Below are 24,037 nucleotides of genomic sequence, written 5' to 3' on the forward strand. Positions count from 1 at the left end.
CCTGTCTGGATCCCCCGCTGCAGGAAGCAGCTGGGGAGGCTGTGGGCAGGGAACTCAGGTGAGAAATTCACCCACCAACCCACTCCACGGGAGCCAAAACAGCATCAAAAAATAAAGAGACCGAGCAGGAGAGTGTTTTGGGGAGAGGGAACAGTGCTCCAGACACACGAGGACCACCACGGGCTCCCTGTGTCACTGCCAGCACAGCCCTTCCCAGCCCAACCTGGCTGGGAGAGGAGTGGGAGCATCCCTGGGGCAGGGACATGCAGCGTCTGCACCCCCCTGCCTGGTTTGGAGGGGTCACAGCCCTGCACCCCAGCACCCATCCCAGGGAGCCCCGGGGGTCCCAGCACAATGTGGGGAAGGCAGCAGGAACCCCCACAGCACGTGGAGGCTTTGGGAGTCAAAGGCTCCTGTGCCCAGAGCAGCCCCTACACAGGGAAGTCTCTAAAGCATAAAATTCAGAGGAAAATGACTTGAAAAGAATTATTTCTTCAGAGAATAACTCAAGCCCATTTCCAGACCATTAACTCCTTCCTCTGCAGAACCCACTGCCAGGTTCCCGATGGAGAGGAGCACCATCACAGGTGTCTGTCACTGTGGAACAGTTCCCTCTTTCCAAACCATTAAGCACCAAAAAAATTAAATGTAAAAAACTATCAAATACCCAAACCAACCAGCCCTTCCCCCTCCAGAAGATTTCCTGCCCCAGGGGAAAGCTTTCCCCGAGAGCCAGGCCTTAAAGGAAAAAAATATTTAAAAAAAAAAAAAAGAAAAAAATCAATAGTGTAAGTGACTTATTTCGCTGCTGACGGGTTGTTGCCAGCACTGACAGCCTCTCGCTGTATTTAGCGCAGCCTCGGTCCCTCCACTGGGATATCAGGAGATGTTCCTCAGCCATGATTTACACTCATTTTTCCCCGTTTAGGGAGGCTCAGTCGGGAGCGGAGCTGAAGATGGATTTGGACACACAGTGAGGGTGGTGCCTGTCTCCCATGGCCAGGGGGAAGTGCCATCAGCTCCTGCCGTTCCCAGCAGGAGGAAAACAGTGCTCCTGCCCCTGGGATCAACACCCTCCCCATGCCAGCACTGGGGCTCACACCCCATCACCCACTATGGGACTGTTGTCACCATCCCTCTCGCTCCCCCTTCCCACAGTGGATCCCCCAGGATTTGCCCCAGCCGATCCCAGCCCGGCCTCAGTCCGACCAAACCCCAACCTCTATCTGCACGGAGGAGAGGAAGCCAATGGCCCCACAGACTGTGGACAGCATCTCCTCCCTCCCTTGCTGCTTTCCTGCTTTTAAATCCTGTGCCTGTGCTCGGCAGCCTCATCCATCCTGTACCAAACCTGGGATCAGTGCCCTGGCAAACCCAGATGTCCGGATGACAGGCTCATCCCTGCCTGCAGCAGCACATGCCCACAGCCTTGGGCACTCCCAGGGGTCAGAGCTCCCAGCACTGCATCCCAGAATTCTGCTGCAGGGGGAAGCAGGAGCACCGCGGGGTGAGGGGCGATGCTCCTGCAGAAGGACACACTCCCCGCTCCTTTCTCCTGGAGGGCAAGTTTCCTGCCTACCATCACCAGAGTGCCTCATCCATCATGTTCCCTCTAATTACCTTCTCATTTACCTCTTTAGTCAAATCTGTTTAAAATCAGAGACAGGAAAACACAGCCCAGCGAGGGGGGTGACAGGGCGGGGTGTCTGTCCCTGCACACTCTGCTGCCCCCTGCCCCGAGTGCAGAGCAGGCAGGTGAGTGCATGACTCGACCTGCCAAGGGCTCACAGAGGAGCCAAAGCCACCAGGCTCCTGTCACTCAGTGAGATGCCCCTGCTATCCCTCCCAGCAGCCTAGAGCCCTGTGGGAGCTGCCTGGGGGCTGCACTGCTCCCACACCCCCTCCCAAACCCCACGTTTAGCCCAAAAGCCAACACTGATGCTGCTGCCCCAGGGCCACAGAAACCACCAGGGTTAAACCAGGGCACAAATCCACCTGTCCACAGCCTAAGGATACCTCCTTAAGAAAATCTGTTATTAGCTCAACCTTTTAATCCTCCCCCAACCACAGTAACAACATTCTCCACGGCTGCCAAGACTCAGGGCGCCTGTCCTCACACCTCCAAGGCTTTTCTGTGCTGCTCAACATGACAGCACAAACGAGCTGGCCAGGAGCAGCACACTGAGCTGAATAATTATCTTAATAACAGTGGGCCCAGGTGGGCCCCCAGCCCATCCCAAGGACCAAGGCAGAGGATCCAGCATTTCCCAGCAATTGGGCCAGGGCGTGGGTGGCAGAGCTTGGAATGATCACCAGGATCATGATTCTCTGGGCATCACCATCTCTCCTCACCAAATTTCATTTCTTATCTGTTGAAATCATTTATGGAGCCGGGATTTCTTCAGGCACAAGCATCAGCAGTGGCAGTGCAAGCCCAGAGGCCAGTACCGGGATAGGGATGATCCCAGGAGCAAGGGGAGCACAGGCAGGAGTGGGGGGCTCCAACTTCCCATCTGTGCCAGGTGCTGGAGAGCCAGACCCCATTGCAGCACCCGACAGGCCTTGGGGACATCAAGTGGTTTTTTCATGCTTTACCAGGGTTTTGTACAAGATAAGGGACTTCATGTGCCCCAAGAGGGCAGGAAGCTGCTTCCAGTCCCTCCAGCACACTGGGATCCCCCAGTAGAGGATACTCCCTTTGGAACAGTGGGGTTCCTCCCTCTGAATGAGTTTGGAAATTAGGAGAAGGGAATAATTCATCATCAGTCTTGTAAAAGCCTGACTTGCAGGAACTGGCCCTGCACGAATTCCTTGGCAACATCTGGAGCATCGTCAACAGTGGCTGGGCAGGATGGGCACGCTGCCATTCCCTAATTCCATAATACCTCCTTTGGCTTGGGAAGACTAAAATAACTGAAAACACTCTGCACAAAGTGTTCCTGCTCCCCAGGTGCAGTACCACAGCCATGGGAACCACAAGGGACAGTGCAGGGGTGGCACCACATCCCCAGCCCCGCAGAGGGAACATCAGCTCACAGGATGATGCTGAGCCCCATCAACTTCACTCCATCACCCACTGTCCCCATTCCAGGTGGGAAATTGTGACCCTTCTCCTGAGCCAGGATAGCACTGACTGCTGGCACTTGGAGCAGTGCTGGGACCCTTCCCTGCTCCCCTGAGAGTCCAGGAAACCCACACGCCACAGCACCACATTTTTGGTTCCTCCAGCCCCTGTCCCTTGCAGTGAGTGCTTCCAACAGAGTTCTCTGGCACAACCCACTGTGGCAGTGACTGAGATTTCACTCCCAGCAGATGCTGCTGGAGAATTTCCCCACCTGAGAGGAGCCAACTTGGAGCAGTGATCGTGCACTGCACACCCGCACCAGGACACCAGACATGCAGGGAAACGATCACATGTACACACACACACACGTGGCAAACACAGAGAATCAGGTTAAATATTTAGATTTAGATTTATAAACTTACCTTGCCCTCAGGCAGTTTACTGCACTATTCTCAAGACCTTCCCTGCCCTTTTCTCCCACAGATACATGGCCCCACTTCTCAGCCACAGCTGTTTCATGCTCACTAAGTCCCCCTCCTGCTCTGCCTCAAACCCTCCATTCCTCCCTTTCTCCTCAGCTCTTCCAACACAAGCACAGTGTAAGGGAACAGCCAGTCACCTTCCAGGGGGAACCAGAGACCAGCTCTGGCCATGGCGTGGAAAGGGAAGGATTCCCAGGCTCAAGTAAAAACCTAAACACATCTGAAAGCTAAAGGAAAAAACACCTTCAACAGAAGAAAGAAATGCAGAATTCAAACAAGTTCTGCACCAAAAACATACTTTTGCAGGTTTTTGTGGCTGCTGAAGCCATGACTTCCCGTGCTGATCCCCTCAACACCAGGTTCGATAGTGCCAGGCCAGCAGTGCCTGCGCAGTCAGGATTGAAGGAAGACTTTAGGCTTCCCTGACAATGCATTTTTCTTGGAGATAAAAAATGAATGCTGCCAGCATGCAAATCTCTCTAAATTAGGCACAGCCCAGCTTGCGGGAGCCGCGATGGTTTGTGATGACAGTCATTAACTTGAGCAGCAGCAAAGAGGATGCAGGAAAATATTCTCAGCTACATCCTATCCCAGCTGGGAGTCCCGGCTCAGGGAAGCGTCTGGGACAGTGACACCCAAAATCACAGTGTGGTGCAGAGGGTGACAGGAAAGAGCTGTGGCCCCTTCCCCTGGGGCAGGCAGGCAGCTGCTGATGCCCTCAGCATCCCTGCAGCCCCACAGCACTGGGTGAGCAGGGCTCTCCCTCTGCTCTCGGGGATTTGCTGCTGCTATAGGAGCCCTGCTCCCAGTGCAGGAACCAGAACTGACTGCGAAAGGAAGGTGATGGAACTTGGGCATGTCATTGCTTACCTCCCCTCCCTCCTAGCCTGGTTAAAACCCTGACAGACTCACTCCCATGTGCCCTTCAGGAGGGGACACAGTGACCGACCTGTGTCAGAACCTGCCTTCGATTCTGACTTGCCTGTGGGAAGATTTAACAGGAATGGCTGATCTGGCCAATCCCTGGATTCCCTGTGCCACTGAAGAAGAGCTGAACTGGACACACACCATTGCCCCAGCTTCCCTGGTTCCTGTCAGAGCAGGGGTTGTACATTTTCATTAATGGATCAGGCTGGAATAACTTGCAGACAGTCTCTTGAGCCATCCAGGCTTCCTCTCTGCCCTCCTTCCAAAGCAAACACTCATATTGTTTCACACTGATCCCCGCAGACTGACTTAGGGGGAAAAAGGGACAAAAAAGGGAAACCTTGTGATGATCTGGTGGGAGACACACGGCTCCAGCTCTGCTCATAGCACACTGCTTAAATAACAAACCAGGAGCTAAAAAAAAAAAAAGGAAACTATCTTTAATATCTCCCAAATCCCATTTAAAAGCAGTTTCACAGAAACATCACTTTCATCGTGCAATCAAGGCTGGAGGAGGGGCAGAAGGAGGGAGAACTGGCGCCGTGTCCTCGTGGGCAGACACAGAGTTCAGCTCCTGGTCCTCAGAAATTCTCCAACAGATCCAGGATCCGCTTCTGCTCACTCTCCCGAAACTCCTGGTTCTTCCCATCCCCGATGTTCTCTGCATACTCTGCAGGGAGAGAGCAGACAGACACACGCTTTGAGTGCTACAGGAATGAAAGACAGGCAGCAGCTCCTGCAGACACCACGGCAGGAGCCCACATCCACATCCAGTGCAAACAGCCGAATGGGAATTAATGCAAGGAGCATTGATGGTTTTCCTGCCCGTCCCCAGGGTTAAAGCTTTGCATAACAAACACCCCCTGACCCTCATTAAAGCTTTTGTGGCAGACAGAGGGAAGAGAATGCCCTGCCTCAGGCAGACACCAGCACCCAGGAGCACCAATCATGGCATTATTCCCAAGAAATACAAACAGTGCCAGACATCACCAGCTTTCTGGGTCCCTTTGAACACCAGAGTGTCACCAGAAAAGGTCAGGACACAACTGTTAAACATTCCCAGTCCTGGGTTTAACCTGTCTGTTGTCCAAACATCCTGAAGGGATGTCAAGGAGACCCCAATTCCCCAATCTACAAAGTGCTTTTAACCACACAGAAGAAAACCCACCGGTTCAGATTTAACTACAAACCAAACTCCTTGTTGTCAGGCAGAGGATCCCAGACCAAGATCTTGCCCATCCATGCACACAGTCAAACACCAAGGGAACCAAACATTCCCTCTGCAGCTCTCCTTCCTGACATTCATTTGGATCTTAGCAGTTCTCATCCCACACCAGCTCCCTCCTTCCTGCCACCAGAACCTGCATATTCAAAGATGGTTTAAAAAGAAAAAATAAAAAGCAGGTTTTGAGCTGCAGAAGCAAGGAGCTGAACAAATCTGGGGAAATCAGGAGCAGGCTGCTGGTTAGACAGCGCTTCCCTACCTCCGCCTGCTCGCATTCTTTCCCTTCTTCCAAACAAACAGAACAGCTTGTATTCAGCTCTGAATGGTAAGTTGCTGTAGAAACTTTGCTTTAATATTTATACGTTTAGCACTGCTACATGCTCTGAGCTCCATCAAAGCCTTTGTTATAAGAGCACTGAAAGCAGCGAGGACAGGGAGAAGTTAGATGATGTGGGAGTCTTCCCTCCTGCGTGCACTTTCTCTCACTCTCCACACACAAGCACAAGAGCTCTTTGCCAGGCCTCTGGGAGAAATCTTTTTAATATTTATAAACTATTCCAGTACCTGTAACAAGAGCAGGTGGTAATGCTGAGGTTTGCTGCAGGTGAACCTCAAGTGTCCCCTGTCCTGGCGAAGGGACCAGCTTGGGACTCCTTCCCTCGGTGGAGGAGCCACTCTCCATCACTCTTAAGGGCAGCAGGAAGCTCCTACAAGGATGGATTCCTTGCAGGTCCCTGTGTATGGGCTGATTGCTGCGGGGCAGTGCAGCCCCAGCCCCGCTGTGCACACTTTGGCTGAGGGCTTTGCCGCTGCATCGGGGATCCAAACCTCAGGCAGGAGATGATCCCAGTGCACAGGGATGGGGTCCCCCCTTCCCAGCCAAGGCTGGCACTTAGCTCAGTCTCCCTGTCCCCTCAGGCAGTACCAGAGCCTTCTGTCAGCAGCGTGCCCAGGGAGGAGTCAGCTCTGTCCCCAGCAGCCCTTTCCATGCTCCATTAGGGAAAGTGCCTCTGGAACAGCCACAGCAGCTGCAAATGCTGCTTATTGCAGCCCAAAGGCAGCACTTCCCACCTGCCACGGCCTCTCCATGCCCAGCTGAGAGAAGGCTGTGGTCTCCAACAGCTCTGCCCTTGGAGAATCCACCCAGTGGGCAGCAGGCTCGGAGCTGCTCCACTCCCAGCTTAAGGACAGAGTGCTCAGACTAAGGCTCAAGCAGAGAACTGCTGAGTGCCACTAATGACACTGCCCTTCCTTTGTCCCAGCCAGATCACCCAGACAAAAGCAAGACACAAATTCCTCTAATCTTGTCCAAAAGCTCAGCATTTCTCCTTCTAAACATTTAGCTTTGTAAGAGACTAAAGCCCCAGTGACTGTTTACTGGGTTCTGACAGCTGCTAATGCTCATTTGAAGAGACCAGATATAACCCCCAGAACCAGGCTTAAAAAAATATATCTCTGACCGAGAATTTACGCATTTGGTTTTTTATTTAAAATTCCAACACTTCCCTGAGACTGAAAAAAAAAACAAAATCAAATGTAAGCTGCGCCTGCCAACAGTTAACCAGAGCTTACACACTGCTGTAGCTACACAAAGGGAAAGGGCTCGAGATTGGTTTCTGCTTCATTAGACAAAATACAATGGTTACAGAACAGTAAAAATCAATTGGGAAATACTGAGGCTTGTAATGGATATTGGAAGCTCCAAAGCCTGCACAGACGGAGGAACCGTGAGCCAGCCTGAGCTCTGTCCTCACAGCACACTGACCCTTCCTTTGTGCTTACCTGTGCTAACAAGTTTGGGCTGGATTCCACCTGCCCAGCTCCCAGGGTGCCTGCTCACCTGACACCACATATGTGACCAGGTGTTGTGGGGAGGGGCCTCAGCAGGGGCTGCCTGAGGGAGCCAGGACCAATGCCCAGTCCCTCTGGATCAGGGAGGAATAGGGAGCTTTGCCATTCCAGAGCCAAGTACCACTACTCAGAGAGGCCTCTGCCTCACTCCATTCCCAGTGAGAGACAGAGACCAGGCATTGCCCCAAGACACAGACACCATTCACTGTCCTGAATCCACCCTCCACCCCCAAAACATCCCCCCAGCCAGGGCACACACCATTCACTCGTTTTCTTCCAAAGCACAAACTAACTGTCCCATTACAAGAAATGCTTGATATTCAAGAAAAAGGAAGTGTGGGAGGACTGGTCAGCCTGCAGAAATGCATTAATGAGCCTCCTGTTATTTCCTGCCCACTCCTCCCCCTTGAAAGCCCTACCATAAGAAAACAGTCTTGCTTCCTTGCTTGCATCGTAAGTAATTCTGAGCCACCCCAAGGGATCCATCAGCTGTCAGGTTGCCAGAGAAACATGGAGAATATGTAGGCCATAAAAATCAAACTAAAAAACCAAGCACCTAATTAGTATGCAAAAATAGAAAATAAAAACTGAACAAGAGCAAAACACTGAACGAAAAGTAAAAATAAACCAGCCCTCATCTGTCCTGAGAGCAAGTTGGAAAGTGCCCTGGAAACATTCCAGCCAAGGCTCAAGCTCCTGATTTCTCAGTCACTTGCAGCTCTGACTCCAGTGAAGTTTCAGAAGTGCCTTGCTGGCATCAGTCCCATGGCAGCCCACTGCAGGGTCCACATCCAAACCTCTGCTCCAATGGGAAGTTGTGACCAACAGACTGACTCCCCTGGAGTGGCAGGTGCTTGCCCGCAGTGCCACTACTTTTAAAAGTTGGGGAATGTACATTGCCCATGGATGTGGATACAGGTGAGTGACTACTGAAAAATTTGAATTTCAGAGCCCAGACAGCAGCTGAGCCCGGTGCTGCTCCTGCCTGTAGGGATCTGCTGGGCCCCACTGTGGGATTTCAAAGAGCCCATTAGGAAATTTATTGCTGAGGTCTTGACTACTGTGGTGGCAAAAGTCTCTAAAACTGGCAAGCATAAGAGCTGGAGAGAGCTGCAGTCAGAGCCTCAAACTCTGGATCCATCCCCTGTATTATTAATGAGCCAGGTGTGCCCCTTCAGGCAGGGAACACGGTGCTGCTGAGAGCACCCACCCTCAGCTCGCAACACACGACACAACCGCAGAGGAAGTTTCACAATGCAAGTCACTGTCTGGGAAAGAAAGAACCGGATGAAATTTTAATGCAGCTGCCCTCCAATTCAGCTTGGTATGTAAATCAACAAGCCAGAGCCGTGACCGTGAGGTGTGCAAATCCAGCGAGGTGTGCAGACAACCCCCTCGGGGACCCACGGCCCAGGGCAAGAGTGGGGATCTGAACGCGGAACGTGTGCCACGCTCTGCGTTGGGAACGGACAGTTTGGAGGCAGGAATTGTCAAGAATCATAATTAAAATCAACAAAGACATCCTATCCAGCGCTCCTGCTCATCAGCAGGCATTAACTTGCACTTGGTGGCCAAGGACAAGAGCCAAAGAGATTGCCTATAGCTGCAGGTAATCTCACACTGTCAGAAAATCACTCTTAATTTCGTCATACCAGCCACCCTTCTGATCTCTTTTTTCCTACATATGAGAAGGGAGAAAACCGACGGGTTCTGTAAGAAAAAAAGCTGCCTGTACCTGCCAATGTTGAAGTCGGGGAAGAAAAGGCCAGGAGAACATAATTGTTGCTCTCTAAGAAACAACACATCCCACAGCCCAGTACCCCAGAGATGCTGCAGGCCTTCCTTTCCTTCCAGAAGAGAAACAGTCTCCTTGTCCCTCACTGGAAACAACACAGCCCCCCCTCAGGAGAAGACACGTCCCACGAGGAGGCACCTTCCCTGGGCAGCAGGTTCCCAGCTGCTCCTGCTAAGCCTCACAGCTCTGAGGGGCTGTGGGGAGAGCCCAAATCCTGCTCTCCTCTCCCCCAGTAGCACTGGTTGCTGCTGCTGCTGAAGGACAGGAGGCTGCAGAGGAGGGCCACAGATCAAATAGGCATTGCTCTAATTCAACATAAGCATTAAAAATAACAAGCAGCACTTTAAAACTGGGATTGCAAATCACAACAGCTACATTTTAAAGCTACGGAGGATACTTTAATGCTATAATCCATATTAATCTGACACTAAGAACAAGACAAATACACTGCGGGTACTAATATGGTGCAGATGGTAAAGTGCAGGGCCGTGTTAATGAAAGATGAGGCTCCACTATTCTTCCCTCTAGCATGCGTGTACACATCCCTTAAATATTTACTTCCACGTTAATGTCAGCAGCAAGTCCCAGCCAGGCTGGAGCTGATGGAAGCGTGAGGTGATGTGCCATTCCCTGACAGCAGCTACAGCAAGTGCCCTAACTCGGGAGCAAAGCAAAGCATGCCACGAATCAGGGTGATTCCAGCCCTGCCAGGACCTTGGAACACTGCTCAGCTGCTGCCTGGAGATGTGCAGGGAACCAAGGAGAATTACATGTGAAGGCTCATCCTACAAAGCGATGACCAAGCTGCCCCTGGAAGCGATGAGACACTTGCACAGGGATATCTCAACTCACCCTTCAGGATGTGTCGAACAATTTTAATGGAGCTGCCTCTCATGTTCAGGATCTGGTGGACTCTCTGACGTATCTGATGGAAGGGTAGGAAAGAGAAGAAAGTGATCTTCAGTACAACACAGTCACACAGCACTTCCATGCACAGCCCCACTTTTTCCCACTTTGAGGGATGAGCAGAGACCTGAGCACCACAAAACTCAACTCAGCCTTGCTAGTCCTCAGTCCCAGAGCACCTACTCGGGAATACCCAGGAAGGCACATGGCACAGGTACAAGTAGCCACAGACCATATTCACAAACCCCTGTGTATTCACACCAGGAAAGATGCAGCATTTTGCACAGATCAAGAAAAGTCACCTGCTGTAGCTGTGCCTTTTGAGACCTCCTGAGAGCAGGTCCCCTTCCACTGCTCCCTCAGCAGTGGCATCGACAGGGCCTTTCCATTTCAAACCCTGACCTTGCTCACACAGACTGTATGAACTGAGTGACAATAATCAGCTTCTGTCCTCTCTAATGCCCTCCTAGCTGCTGCAACTTAATGGAGGTGTACGGACATAAATGCAATAAGCAGGAGATTTCCTCCCATAAAGGGAATTCGAGAGACGATTATTCAACCTGGCAGCATTTGCAAGGATTTACAGCCTTGTTTGCATCATGGATGGAAACACAGACGATCTGCCAACCTGGTACACAGCTTTACCTGGGGAACGTTGGCATTACAGATCTCTGCCATGATGTAGCAGATGAGCTGCAGCACAAAGAGCCCGGCATCCAGGCGACGGAGATAGAATTCGTCTTCCATGTCGTCGTCTATGATCTCTCCCCGACGCACCATGTCCTGCAAAGCCACAAAAGGAAAGGTGTGAGGACTGTCTCCGAGCACTTCCCACTAGCAGTGGTAAAACGTTGGTGAAATTTGTGGTTTCTCCCAAAGTATTACCAGCCATATAGTTCTCGCCAAATAAGTACTTTTAATAATTCATTTAAATTCAGGAAACGTTTCATTCAGTTTTGAAGAAGGTTTTGCCTTTGCTGGTTGTGAAGTGTGTCCATCTGCAAGTTAAAATTTTAATTTAAACATACAAATTACATTTCTACATCGAGTGGCAAGAGAGTGTGACTATGGAACAAACGCACATATCTGTGATTTACAAGTTCTTTGTCAGAATGGAACAAAACCTGCTCTTTTACTGGCCATCTGAGGGTGCTGTTCAGCAGTGCAGAACATGACTCCAGCAGACTCACAGACTTATCAGGCTTTCAGCTTCATTATGAACTGATGGATGAGAAAACACTATGAAAATCCCCCACAAGGACAGCTTTTCCATGCCCAGCCAGGCTCTTCCGGCTGTGTTTGTGAGGGATGCTGCCAGGGCAGACCCGGGCCAGGGTTTGTTAGCCAGAGAGTGATGACTCCTCATGGGAATGCCAACTCATTGTCCATCCTTCCTCTGCCCATAAGAGTTTTGCCAGTGAGACCTGCCCAGCGGGAGGGCAGAGGAAGAATGTGAGAGGCCATTCCATTCCATCCCTCATGTCCAGACAGAGCATCTTCTTCAAAACACCATCAAGAGCTGCCCAGCAGTGACCTCAGAGCAGTCTCCCCTGAGTTGGGCTGGCCATGGCCATGGCATGAGCCCACCCTCCGTCCTCACGGGGACCGACAGGCCCGAACAACCGTGTCACGTGTGACCTTCTGCATTTTTGGGGTTTGTTTTCTGGTTTCGTTCTCAAACAAAGGGAAGCAGCTTGCCGGGCCCCGCGAGCTCGCTGCAGCTCTGTGATTTATTCCGCAGCCGTCTGGCAGGTGGGCACACGCTGGTGGAGCAATATTTCCTCATTAGAGCCATCACCTGTGGGCGCTCCGTACCCGCAACGCTCTGCAGGATGTGCTTCCTTGGGCGCACGTGCTCCAGGCACACACACACACACACACACACACACACACACACACATATATGCAAGGTCACCAGCACCAAAGCTGGTTGAGCCTGCCAAATTTTGCTGTTTTGTCAAGCCAAGCTCTCGAATCTTATGGTAAGTCGAGAGATTTAGGCACAAGAAGGAAATGAGCCCTGTGCACCTCTCCCTGGAGGGGTACAATGGATGCTCCATGGACTGAAACCTGACAGAGTGACTTAGAAGGACAGCTGATTCCCACTGCCTCCAGGAAAGCTCAGGTAATGAAATACTTCTCCTTTACTCCTAGAAATCTAGTTTCAGTGAAAGAACAAGTTAAGTTTAAAAGTAAATTCCCCGTTACTTGTGCCATGAAGTCAACTGCTTTGGCTACACTCACATGTGATGCTTTAGCATCAGATCCTGTACACTCCAGCACATGCACATCTGTCATTTACTCCAGGTTCTCAAAATCATGGGCACAGGCATGACTGGGCAAAGCCTGCATACGAGCTCTTGCCAGTAAATAGAAAAATCCAATTTTGTGCAGCGAATGACTTCCCTCACCCTACTTCCATGCCAAATGGCAGAAATCTGATAAAATCTGGTTTCTAAAGCTAAACAATGATGAGTCTGGCTGGTGAGAGAGTGGAATACTGACTGAATTAACAAAAAACTCCATTCAAGAAAGACAAGGCACTCACTCCTGAACCACCACTCACCCTCCGCACTGCACACAGGCTCATTGGCTGCTCTGTTCAATAGTGCTAAATTCTTGAGCAGAAAAACATCCACAGGCCAGGACTCTGAATCTCCAGAGCAGGAAACAAAGGCTGGGTCTGCTCTGTATTCTGATCTGAGCACAGGGATCACAGGAGCTGGATCCAGGCAGCTGCAGTCTTGATTACACAGCAGCAGCAGCTCTAACAGCCCCTCTCAGCAGAGAAGATTATTTTGTGCCAGTAAATTAAGCAGATATGAATTAGAAGACAAGTACAGTTTTAAGGTGCCTTTTCACAGTCCTTTTTTAATTTTTTTTTTTAAACCACAGCCACCCTTTCAGTGCTAATCTGCCTCCAGTACAGTACCAAACAGCCCCCTTCCCACTTGGTCTCTCTTTCAAAGCTGTCAGTCGCTAACCTCCAAATGAGCGCTCAGGTGCCATTTCTAATCTGCCAGCAATATGTACTGAGATGCCCCTTGCTGATGGGAGAAGACAGCAATAAGATGGGCTTCTGTGAAGCTAAAATGAGCTTCTCTCACACTAATGAGGCAGGACTGACAGGCCTCGAGGTATCAAGTAGAAACTCCAAACCTAAAGACACGATGGATCTGGCAGTGCTGGTACCCAAGATCACACCCGTTTCTGCTCCACTCAGGTACTGGAGTAGATTCTCTGCATCCTTCCTCACCTATCACCCACCTTCCAGCACACACAGCATAGCTGGGTAAAGCAAAAGAAATGGCACTGATCAAGAACAAACACCTCTGAGATCCTGGTTTTACATCCTCACTGGATGGGACAGCAAGGTCAGTCCAGGTTGTCAAAGACAGGAAGGCTCCTAATGGCTGTGCTCAGACCACAGGCTAAAAGTCAAACTCACAGCCATTGCTAAGCCCTGGGTCAAAAAGGATAAGCAGGAGACAGGCATTGACATTTGTACAGGAAAGGAGTGAGCAGAAGCCTTGGGTAAGGGTAACTAACAGGGACTGTCCAGGACCACCCGCTCTCAGCTCACCACTATGACAGCAATGTCTCCAGAAGCCTCTTTCACTCACAGAGGCTGCAGACAACACAGTCCCTTCCACAGGCTGACCACCATGTTCCTTGAAACACAGAATGTCTGGAATGAATCTGGTCAGGCACGGGCTCCACTGCAGCCAGGAGAGCCAAAAACATCCAGGTCACACCGAGGTGACCAACAAGCTCTCAGAACCACAGAAGAAACCATCAGAGCCTTCTGCCATGGGAAAGACTTTGTTCATTTCTGCCTTAAAAGCAGAAACACACTTGAATTTCTGTAAATTGAGCCTCCAGCCTGCAAGAGCCAAAAAGCTCATTGTGGTTGCTACAGAGCAGAGCAGAGAACAGAGCAATGGCTCCTGGTCCAAGTTCAATGCCAGCAGCAAGAAATGGAGCCTGTGTCAGGGCAGTCATCTGAAAACACCCACCAGCCTCTGCAAGAACATTCAAGACTTACTTGGGCTTGCTGGCCACGTGCTGGGAAAACTTGATAGTGCAAACCCAGCAGTGCCCTGGAACACCAGGGTGTTCCTGTCCCTTGCACACCGAGCCCCTGCCAGGATGCCCTGTCCTGCCCTCATCACAGCTCCAGGCAATCCAGTCTTTCTACACCGAACTGAAAGGACAGGTTGACACAAATCCCTACCTGTTATCCCCACCTGTGGACACCACACTCATGCTAGGAGTTCCACCTCTCCCTTTCAAGGATGGAGTGGCTGAACTGTAGCACAATTAGCATGTAATTTGTAAGTCATTATAGCGCAAAGTGTCTGGTGAGAATATTTTATCCAATAAACCTGCTGAGCATAATTTTCTGTAGAAATATAAAAATATTAAACCATCTCTTGTCGTTTCCTGCTGTCTTTAGAGATCGCCAAGGCTATTGCTGCCACCCATAATTACACCTCATTTCAGAGGGAAGTAAAAGCCACAGGATTTTGCACCATTTCCTACAAAAATAATTAAAGAATTTGCGAGGAGAACAAGATATTTTCATTACCTTAAAACTCTAAGAAAAGTGCTAAGACAGGCATCAGGTGTTGGAAATAATGCTCTCATGGACTTTGCTCCTGGGTTTCACATGGCAATTAGGATAATCACCCAGTTATCACCTCTGATCCTTTCTGAACAGATTTTATCAAAGCAAATAAAGGGGTAACACTGAGAAAGGGTTCAGCGACCTCGTTCTGTTTCACAGTCCAGATTAAGGGTGAAGTTTGACTACAAGTTTTCCTCCCCAAAACAGTTGGCTTCAGAAATCCCTCCCCTCCCTTCTACCCTCAACTATTCCCCCACCATCACTGCCATGGGTTGAAAAACAGGGCTATAAACCAGATCACTAAAATAAGCCAAGCTAAAAGAAATAAAAAGGAGGAGAACTGCAAGAGCAGGAGCTTCTTATGCCAGCTGCACTACTAAAGATAAAGCACTCAGTCATTCCTTGTGTAATCAGCTTTTCACTCCTTGTAATGCAAGACTTACACCAGGATACTCTGTCCATCAGACTCGGATCTCACTCTCAATGGTACAGACTGAATCTGTAAAACCTCACCAGGTATCATTTTCCTGTAGGACAGAGAGAAAGGTGAGGATCTGTATACCAGGGTTTTGGGGTACCATGTCCTCTACTGCAAGTGGAAGGTCAAAAGCCCCCAAGTGACAGAGTGCAGTTTCTAAAGCGTTCATTGCATCCACCTCAATGATTCATGTGCCACAACTAGGAACATTAAAGTGCTCCATAAATCCTGTCACAGCCAGACACTGCCAGGATGTGACAGACAGAATGATGGCTTTTGCCTACTCCTGTGTGGGGAAAACACTTGAGCCACTTCAAGTCTCAGGAGACTGTGTCCCACTGACCATCTGAAAATGCTAAAAAATAAAGCAAACAATAATTTCAAGAGTGTTCCAAGCTAGGAATGAACTTCAACAGTGTATTTCATACATGTGCCAAATATATTTCACCCACGTTTCTGCCAAATCCTGTTATTAGTTCTAATAGGAGGTGAAGGATTGAGATCCATTTATTCCAGATACAGGAGGAAAACCTGATGTTCCTTACTCTTCTCTTGTGCATTAGTAGACACAAATGGGTTAATATTACTCACTAAAGACCTTCTACACAAGCCTGTCCACACTCGAACTCACTCCACCCCTGCTTTGTGCTGGCTGTTTGCTACAGATGTTAACATTTGCAGGCTGCTCCAGGATATTCCTGGATAAAGGACACATACCCTTGCTCTGCACACAGCATTTTAGTGCTCTGTACAGCCTCACCCAGAAAAATCCATTTTGGTTTTTTGAATTTTAAACCCTCCCCGCCACCAACAGCAAAAAATAAAGAATAAACAATTTCTTGCCCTGTTCTGAAGAGGACAGACAGAGCATGGAGGGAGAGCAGGAAAGGGTCAACACCGTTTTTCTCCAGGCCACGGCTCACTGGTGACGCTGCCACGTCTGTACGGAGCCTGAGCGCTGGCAGCAAAAGCAGCTCCATTCATCACTCACTCCCGTGCCTCTTTGAGCAGCAGCAGCGCTGCGCTGACCTCGGAATGTTTGGCAGTGCCTGGAGAAGCAGCCTTGGCAGCGGGCAGGCAGCTGTTTGTCGGGGCCTGGTGGGGGGCTGCTGCCCGTGGCACGCGGAGCGCGCGGCGCGCGGGACGGCAGCTGCAGCCATTGCTCTCCGTCAGCGCTAATCAATCTCACACCCTCCCCGGTGCTGATACAGATAATCTTGTGGGAAGCTGGCCAAGCTCGCTAACAGCTCCGCAAGCTGCTTCCTGACTCCAGCCGCTCGTTCTCTTTCAAAAGGTCTGTTCCAGCTTCAGTTCCAAGGAAGTGCTGTACCAAGGCTCGTGTCACTCAAACACTCACTGTTGGTGTGCAGAGAGCACACAGCCCTTGGCTGCACCTCAGCTAACTCATCAACACAGACGCTTTCTTGCTGCTCATCAGAACTCTACAGAACAGGGTAGGACATTATCATGTAATTGTCTCTCTGCATTTCACCTACTGTCCATCTGCCAAACCAAGCAGGACTGCAGCCAGGTAAAAATGGAGGCAAACTGAAGCAGGGAATTGGGCCCTTCTAGTAAAACTCACTCTAAGAGACAAGTCAGAAGGCACTTGCTGTAGAGAAGTTCTTGGCCTGTTTTATCTGAGGTTACCTGGAAGCTGGAGAGTGGGGCAACAGGAATTAGGAGGTAACAGCACAGGTATGAGGGCACAGCTGAGAAGAGTGACCTGGCTGAGTTAGGAGTCCTGTACAGAGGTGTTACAAACATGACCTGGCCAAACTTAAGCAATACATACATGTTTCTCCCCATCAATCTTCTTATCAGCTGCCTGCATTGCATCCAGGTACTTAAAATACAGCTCCATCAGCCTATCAACCTGCAAGGGCAGAAGAGAGAGACATAAGCAAGAAAAAAGAACAATGCAATCATCTTTAATCCTTCATGCAATTTTGTTTTCCTCCTAGCTCCAGGCTTCACAAAGCAACAGAGAACTCTGTCCCTCCCAGGGAGGAACATGTTACAGAAGGAGGGTACAAGTGCTGGTTGGATGAGCACGTTGAGGCTGCAGGCGTTCGGATGTAACCCCATATGGGAACACAGTCCCATCAGCACCAGATAAACGGCAGCAAACAGATGTGTCCCCAGCTCACTCTCTCTGTGCTGAGGCTCTCCAGGCTCCCTGTTTCCCCAGCAGACCTCTCTCTCTCTGTGCTGGATGTTCCAGCTCTCCTGCTCTCCTCTGAACTGTGTCGGGGCAACTGAAATACTATCTAGTAATTTTTAGCAATTGGTAGAACAGGTTATGAAAAACACTTTTAAAACACACTAATGAGGAACACTAAGGAACCAGTATTTTCCCAGTGGCAGAATTTACAAATCCCTTGGGATTCCCAGTCTGCAAAAGCTGCTATTTCTCTTCTGCAATGCTTTGATCTATCCCCCACCATGTAAATATTTTGGAAAGAATTTCCAAGAGCAAACACCACTAAAGTGAGACATTCTAGGAGAGGACTGGGGAATGTTAAATGTGCACCACAGCGATTCCTAAACTCTCTGCAAAAGAGCTTCACAAGACAAAATGGTACCTTTCCATGGTGTCCTGGTCTCAGAGCCAGCACAATGTAATATGACATATTGTCCTCTATGGTGAGGCTTCAGTAGAGACACAACTCAGGACTGAGAATCACTACTACCACATGCAAGAGCATCAGAAAACAAGAGTACAGGTGATGTGGAGGACAAGCACTAAAGGCAGGTCCAGTTCTCCAGTATGTAGATAAAACATGAGCGAGAGAATGAAGGTCTGTGACAGCACAACTCTCTGCAGGTAGGTACGATGATGGCTTTTCATGACAAAGCGAGTGCACACAGGCACCCTGCCCTGAGCAAGCCTGGCAGCGCAGAGACAGAGACACATATTCAGCACTCACCTTCTCACTGTCATTCTCTGTGAATTTATTCAGTAACCGCGTCCTCTGCTGCCCTCTCAGGTTTCGCAGAAGGGAAGCCAGGATGGAACAGACATGTTCTAGAGATACAAAATGAGAATTGCATGCCAAGATCAGGAACAGGAGCTTATTTTCCTCTGTGTTATGCCATTAAATTTACTAATAGCACTCCAGCATGTAGTTGTTGATAAGCAGAATCCTGGTTCCATGGTGAGAGGAGACAGAGCAGTGGTGAAAGCCACAAGTAGTGTTTGCAAGGAGCACAGAGAGTTCCTCACCTGCCTCGTCCCCACCTGGCCAGTGAGGTTTCTTCCTCCTCTGCCTTGGGGAGCTGAAAAAGCACCTTACATAGAGCACAAGTTCCACTCTGGTTTCCTCCCCAGGCCACACGCTTTGGGACCCTCCACCACAGCCTAAAGGCATCACATGCTGCCTCCTCCTTTAGGCTTAAAGGAGCCCTGGCCAAAGCACTGTCACCTAAATGGCCCTCAGGTCACCAAAGCAGGAACAGTTACTGAAACAGGAGAGTTGGAGAAAGGAATACCTGTGCCAGTGTGCGGCTCCTGCAGAGACTGAACTGGTATGAGCTAAAGGAAAAATCCTCAAACCAACCACTTTCATTTACAGAAAATCCCATCAACAAATATAAATGGGCCACAACAAATCAGAAATGACCAAATGAACATGTTTACAGTCTTCTCAATTGCACTTGGGGGTCATATTTTACAGCACAAACCTGCAGCCAAATGAAAAGTCAGCGCTGTATCAACACCCAACCACAGCACCACGCTCAGAGGTGCCTGAGCCACATGCCTTGAGCCCAAGCACAATGGTGCAAAGCAAAGGAGCTGGGGCCCAGTTTCCCTCCCTTTCCAAATCATTTGGCACTCCTTCCTGCCTGCAGGTCTGCACTAAACACAGACCCGGTGGTTTAGATACCCCAGCTTCTCCAAGATGTCCTCACTATTATCTTGCTGATTAAGACTGATGAAAATTAATGGCCATAAACGCCTCCTTGCTCACGGTGGTGGGGAGTGAAGGAGCTTCAAGATTTGTTATTTTCAGAGAGGGAAATGCAGCGTGCAGAGGAGAGGGATCACCATCTCACTGCTGTCACCATTTTAACATGCAGCCTCGATCGATCCCTCCAGCACACAAAGAACAAGTGACACCACCGTGTTTGCCAGGAGCTCCTTCTCCCACTGCCTGGGCCCTGGAAGGCGAAGGCACACAGGCTGCCTGTCCAGGGTGTCTGTGCTCCCTGCTGCACGGATTATCTGCATCCTGCACAAGGGCAGCAAGAGGAGAGGCTGCACAGGCGCACGCACCCCCACCCCATTTCATTAGCTACTTATAAATGGAGCTTCCTTTTCGAAACAGATTTCTGCCTGAGGTGGTGTCAATTTTTCATGTTCCAAGGAGATTGGGAGCGCTGCCGGCAGGAGGAGCAGGCAGATAACAGGTTTATCGGGTGGCCACACCGTGTGGCTGCTCCGTCATTCCGACAGGCTCGCGGGGGTGAAGGATGGCTCCGGGGGTGCCGGTGCACGCTCTCGCTGCACAGAAACTGTTATTCCGCAAAAAAGCAACACCGAATTAAGTGCTGACATTAAAAAGTATTGTAAAAGCCTCCAAGTCCTTGCAAGATCCTGTTTTCTTAAGGTGAAAGAAATACAACAAAATGAAGATTCCCCCTCCCTTCCCCCCCATATATCCCAACATATGCTGTGCTGGTTTAGGAAGAAGCCAGCCTTCTGTATTTCACACTTTTTTTCCCCCCAACCTTCTTTTTTTGGAAGTGTTGACACAGCATTTTAGTAGCAATATTCTCACCAATGATCTATCTTCATTGCTTTTTTCCAATATTCTCTTACTAGGAAATGTATTTTAGCCATCATTTTGCTTTCGCAGTCATATGCAGATATTTATCCATTTTATCAATAAAATCTTTAAAACTACTGACAAGTCTAAAGGAGCTGACACAGGGGTTTTGAGAACAAGGTTATTCTTTGAACATATCACTGCAGAAAATCCAGGAAATATTTAGTTGCCTGGTCAAAACATTCAAAGAAATATTTTACAGAAATATTTCTGAACTATCTAAATCTTTTTTTTGGATCAGCTTCCTGAAAAAAAACCCCATAACACTAGTGTGTTTCATGCTGCCCTCCCCAAAATCAGGGTTATGCCATAACACAAGTCCTGGTCCAATAAACACCCCAATACCCACATGTAAGGACACCAGTCAAAATCAGGGAGAACGTTGATGGGATGAGTGGCTGAACCCATGATTTGATGGGTTAAAGTCTTTGTTAAAGTGTTTGCACAAGCCATTGGAAGCAAGAGGCACTAACCTGGGGGCACAGGTTCCCATGGAAGGGGTGTCTCTGTCTTCCCATGGATTGCCCCATCTCACACATGCAACATTTTAAAAGCTGCAATCACAGTTATCTGCTCAGGGTCGGATCTCCTTTGGGGAATGATGAGTCCCTGAGTGAAGAACCTGCAGCTGCCCTGCTTTGATCTCGGTGCAGACAGAGGCCGTAGGCTGTGCATCACCCCCGGGCGAAGCCTCGGGCAGCCTGCCTGCTACGGAATGTTCTGGGAACTTCTCCATAGCATGTAGCACTCAGCCAAAGTCCACAACACCTGCACAAAATGCATCACTTTCAGGGAGGGCACAGACAAGGCCAGAGGCAGAAGTTCCTGCCGAGCCCCATTTCAAAGGATGACTAAAGGTGATTCCTTTGAGAAGCAAACACCAAACTGAGCCGTGCTCAGCACCCCAAAGGTGCCTTCACAGAAATAACAGGTACCAGCTGGCACCTACTATGCATCAGGAACAACTTTTTTCATACAAAAATCCCCCAATCCCATAAATTCATGGATATGGGAAGACAGATTGCACTGCTGCTGCCTCATGGCCGGCTCACCTGCAGGCCCTGCCACTCCCCACGATCCCAACACTGCAGGGCACCACGCCAGCCACATCCCTGGCTCTGGGAGGTCACATCACATGTGCTCCCCAGATGCACGAGGGTCCAGCTTAGCCCAAGATCAACTCAAGTTCTTGGGAGCCCTTCCTTCTGCAGACAGGCACAGAGACTTCAGCATGCAAGCAGTGTTTAAAACACCCTAATTAGATCGATCTTGACTTCAGCTTGGCGTGTTGGAATACAGATTAATCTATTCCATGGTTGGCACTGGCAGCTGCAGCAGCAGGAGGTCCTGTCAAATCAAGCTGTAACATTACACTTCTCTGCCTTTATTATCCCCCCCCCTTTTTTTTTTACATCTCATTATAATGGACATCTGCCTAGCAGGGGAGGAAGCTCAACAGTGATGAAGAGGAGGCAAGAGTCATTCTGCAGGAAGGGGATGGTAGGCAGCTCTGGGTGCCAGGGACAGCAGCCCTTTGGAGGCCAAGCAGGATGATCAGGCAAACCCAGAACATCTAAGAGCCTTCTGTCTTGTAAAGAAACTTAAGATAAATTGTAGTTTTTCATTAGGAGCAGGAAAATATCAGAAAAAATACCAGGAAATAAGCAAGCCAGCTATTTGAGATACCTCTACCCCTCCTATGCACACAACTCTGGTTTCATGGCTGTTCGCTGGGAAACCCTGGATGAAGCCCCTGGATCGGTTCATGGCAGGATTACAGGTGGAATCAGGGATGGGCCATTCCAACGGTGTAGCATCTGATAACCTTACTTGTTTTCACATGAACTAATAATCTGCATTTTAAAAGAGAAACCCACTCAAGTATCACCATATTTTGCCATCCTACCTTAAAACTGACAATAGCAAGAAACACTGATTTTACTGATGGGTGAAGTGGGGCCTGGAAGGGTTGGAAAAGCTCCACACAGAACAGCCCTGGTGAGCTGGATCCAGCCATCATGCTGAACTTAAAACAAAATTCCTTCTATTGACTGAGAAAGTTTATTTTTGTGATGTTCTTGCAACAGAGCACGCTCACTTTAATTGAGATAAATTTTCCTCTGTTCTCGGCATCATGGCTCACTCAAATCACAGGTTCCTGTCGGAGGGTGATGGTGAAATAACAAATTGGCATAATAAAGTTCTGTTTAAACAGACTAATGCCTTCCCTGGGTGCTCACTCCTGAAGACCACCAAATGAAAAACACTTTCTGCTGGCTGGCAGAGGTGCTCAGTTAATACCGATACCTCTTTCACCGGGCCACATTTCTGCTGCTGCCTTTTCACTTCCCCATGCCCAGGGAACCTGTTTTTGCAGCAGAGATCCATTCCAAGGGCTCTACTGCCTTTTGTGTATGTCACAAAGGAGTAAGAGCGTATTTACTAAGAAGTGGGTTTTGTTGTTGTTTTTAAAGGAAGGGTATGGCTGAGGATCTCCAAAAGAGGCTTTGTTATTGATAGAGGGCGAACAGGCAAAACACCCCAGCAATAGGAATTCTCCTTTGGAAATTGGCTGAACTAATTCTCAGGTTATCAAATTAAGCATTCCTAAGTAAAACTGACATCTAAGACAAGAGAAAGCATTTAAATGAAGATGAATTGGACAAACATCCTTTTATAGTTCATTAGACTCTCCAAGTGAGCAAAACTCGGCTGCAAATAACCATCCTGAGAAAGAGCAGGAGGATATACAGCCTGTCGAGCCAGCTATGATTGCTTCACTACAGACTCTCTAATTCAGGAGGAATTTGTGTTTTCTCCATTTTTAGCTCCCTGAGACTGTTCAAGAATTTCAAGTCAGCATCCAACGCTGTGACTCGACTGCGTGCCAAGAGCTGCTGCACCCTCATGGACAGGGACAACACACTGACCCTCAGCTCTGCAACAGGAGGGTTTGGGGAACAGCTAATGCTGTTCAACCACCTCACAAAACAAATCCAGGACACAGCACCTCCCACACCACCTGGCTGGTTCTCTTTGTGGCTGGACAACCCAAATGGGCACTCACACGAGTACTGTGACCCCACAGACACAGAAAAACTCTAAGCCATTTCCGTCCTCAACTGCAAAATATTTCTGTTTTGAATTGCTTCACTGCCTCAGAAAAAGGGAAATTGCTTCGAATGAGATTTTTCTCCCAAACCTAATATCCTAATATAATGATCTGTACAAACGCAGGCAAAATTCAAGTGTAGATAATGTGTACTCAGTTAGACACCACAGGCCCAATCTTCAGGCTCACATCATCCATAAAGATGGTTAAGAAATTTTCCCTTTCTTTTTTCCTAATTACATAGTGTACATAAAGTATAAATACGTGCAGCTTGGATTTAAATTGTTCACAGGTTCCCTAGAGTAAAATAATTTTTAAACACTGACAGTGTTTAAAATGTAGCTAACCAGCACTGACACCTTTATGCTAGTGTTTAAAAAGGGAGAAATACATTACAGAGAAGTTACTTTTATCAAATTTAATTTGGATTATAAATTTCTGTAATAAATAAAAGCTCAGCAAGTCACACTGAGATTTTTTTTTTCACCAGGGTATTTATTATTTTGTCACATTCAGAACACTGCCTTAGAGACAATAAAACAAACATGGTTTTATAGACTATCTCTTATGTAAATAGCAACACTGCTATAAAATAAAGACAAGGGGATGTTTTCCTACAACCATCAGATACACACAGAGGATTTGGTGCTCTAGAGATGGAGCATTGGATGCCCTGTGGGAGGTGAAGCACTTGGAGCCACAGCGGGTGCCAGTACCCCCAGCCTGGCAGCACTTTGCCCC

General features: G+C 49.0%; 1 protein-coding gene across 1 annotated transcript in view; it reads right to left on the reverse strand.

Annotated features, from left to right (window-relative positions):
• Positions 1 to 4,890: 4,890 nt before the first annotated feature.
• The window catches only part of CTNNBL1 (catenin beta like 1), a 48,768-nt gene continuing 29,621 nt past the window's right edge, over positions 4,891 to 24,037 (reverse strand). The window contains exons 12-16 of the mRNA XM_051803176.1: positions 18,286 to 18,383; positions 17,151 to 17,231; positions 10,896 to 11,033; positions 10,197 to 10,269; positions 4,891 to 5,143 (exon numbers count right to left, since the gene is read on the reverse strand). Coding sequence (XP_051659136.1) covers positions 5,055 to 5,143; positions 10,197 to 10,269; positions 10,896 to 11,033; positions 17,151 to 17,231; positions 18,286 to 18,383 — 479 coding nt within the window. The 3' untranslated portion in view covers positions 4,891 to 5,054. The remainder of the gene's footprint in view (positions 5,144 to 10,196; positions 10,270 to 10,895; positions 11,034 to 17,150; positions 17,232 to 18,285; positions 18,384 to 24,037) is intronic.

Source organism: Manacus candei, unplaced genomic scaffold, assembly GCF_025592945.1.
Source record: "Manacus candei isolate 608988 ecotype Guabito, Panama unplaced genomic scaffold, ASM2559294v1 h1tg000057l, whole genome shotgun sequence".
In the NCBI taxonomy this organism is placed as follows: domain Eukaryota; kingdom Metazoa; phylum Chordata; class Aves; order Passeriformes; family Pipridae; genus Manacus; species Manacus candei.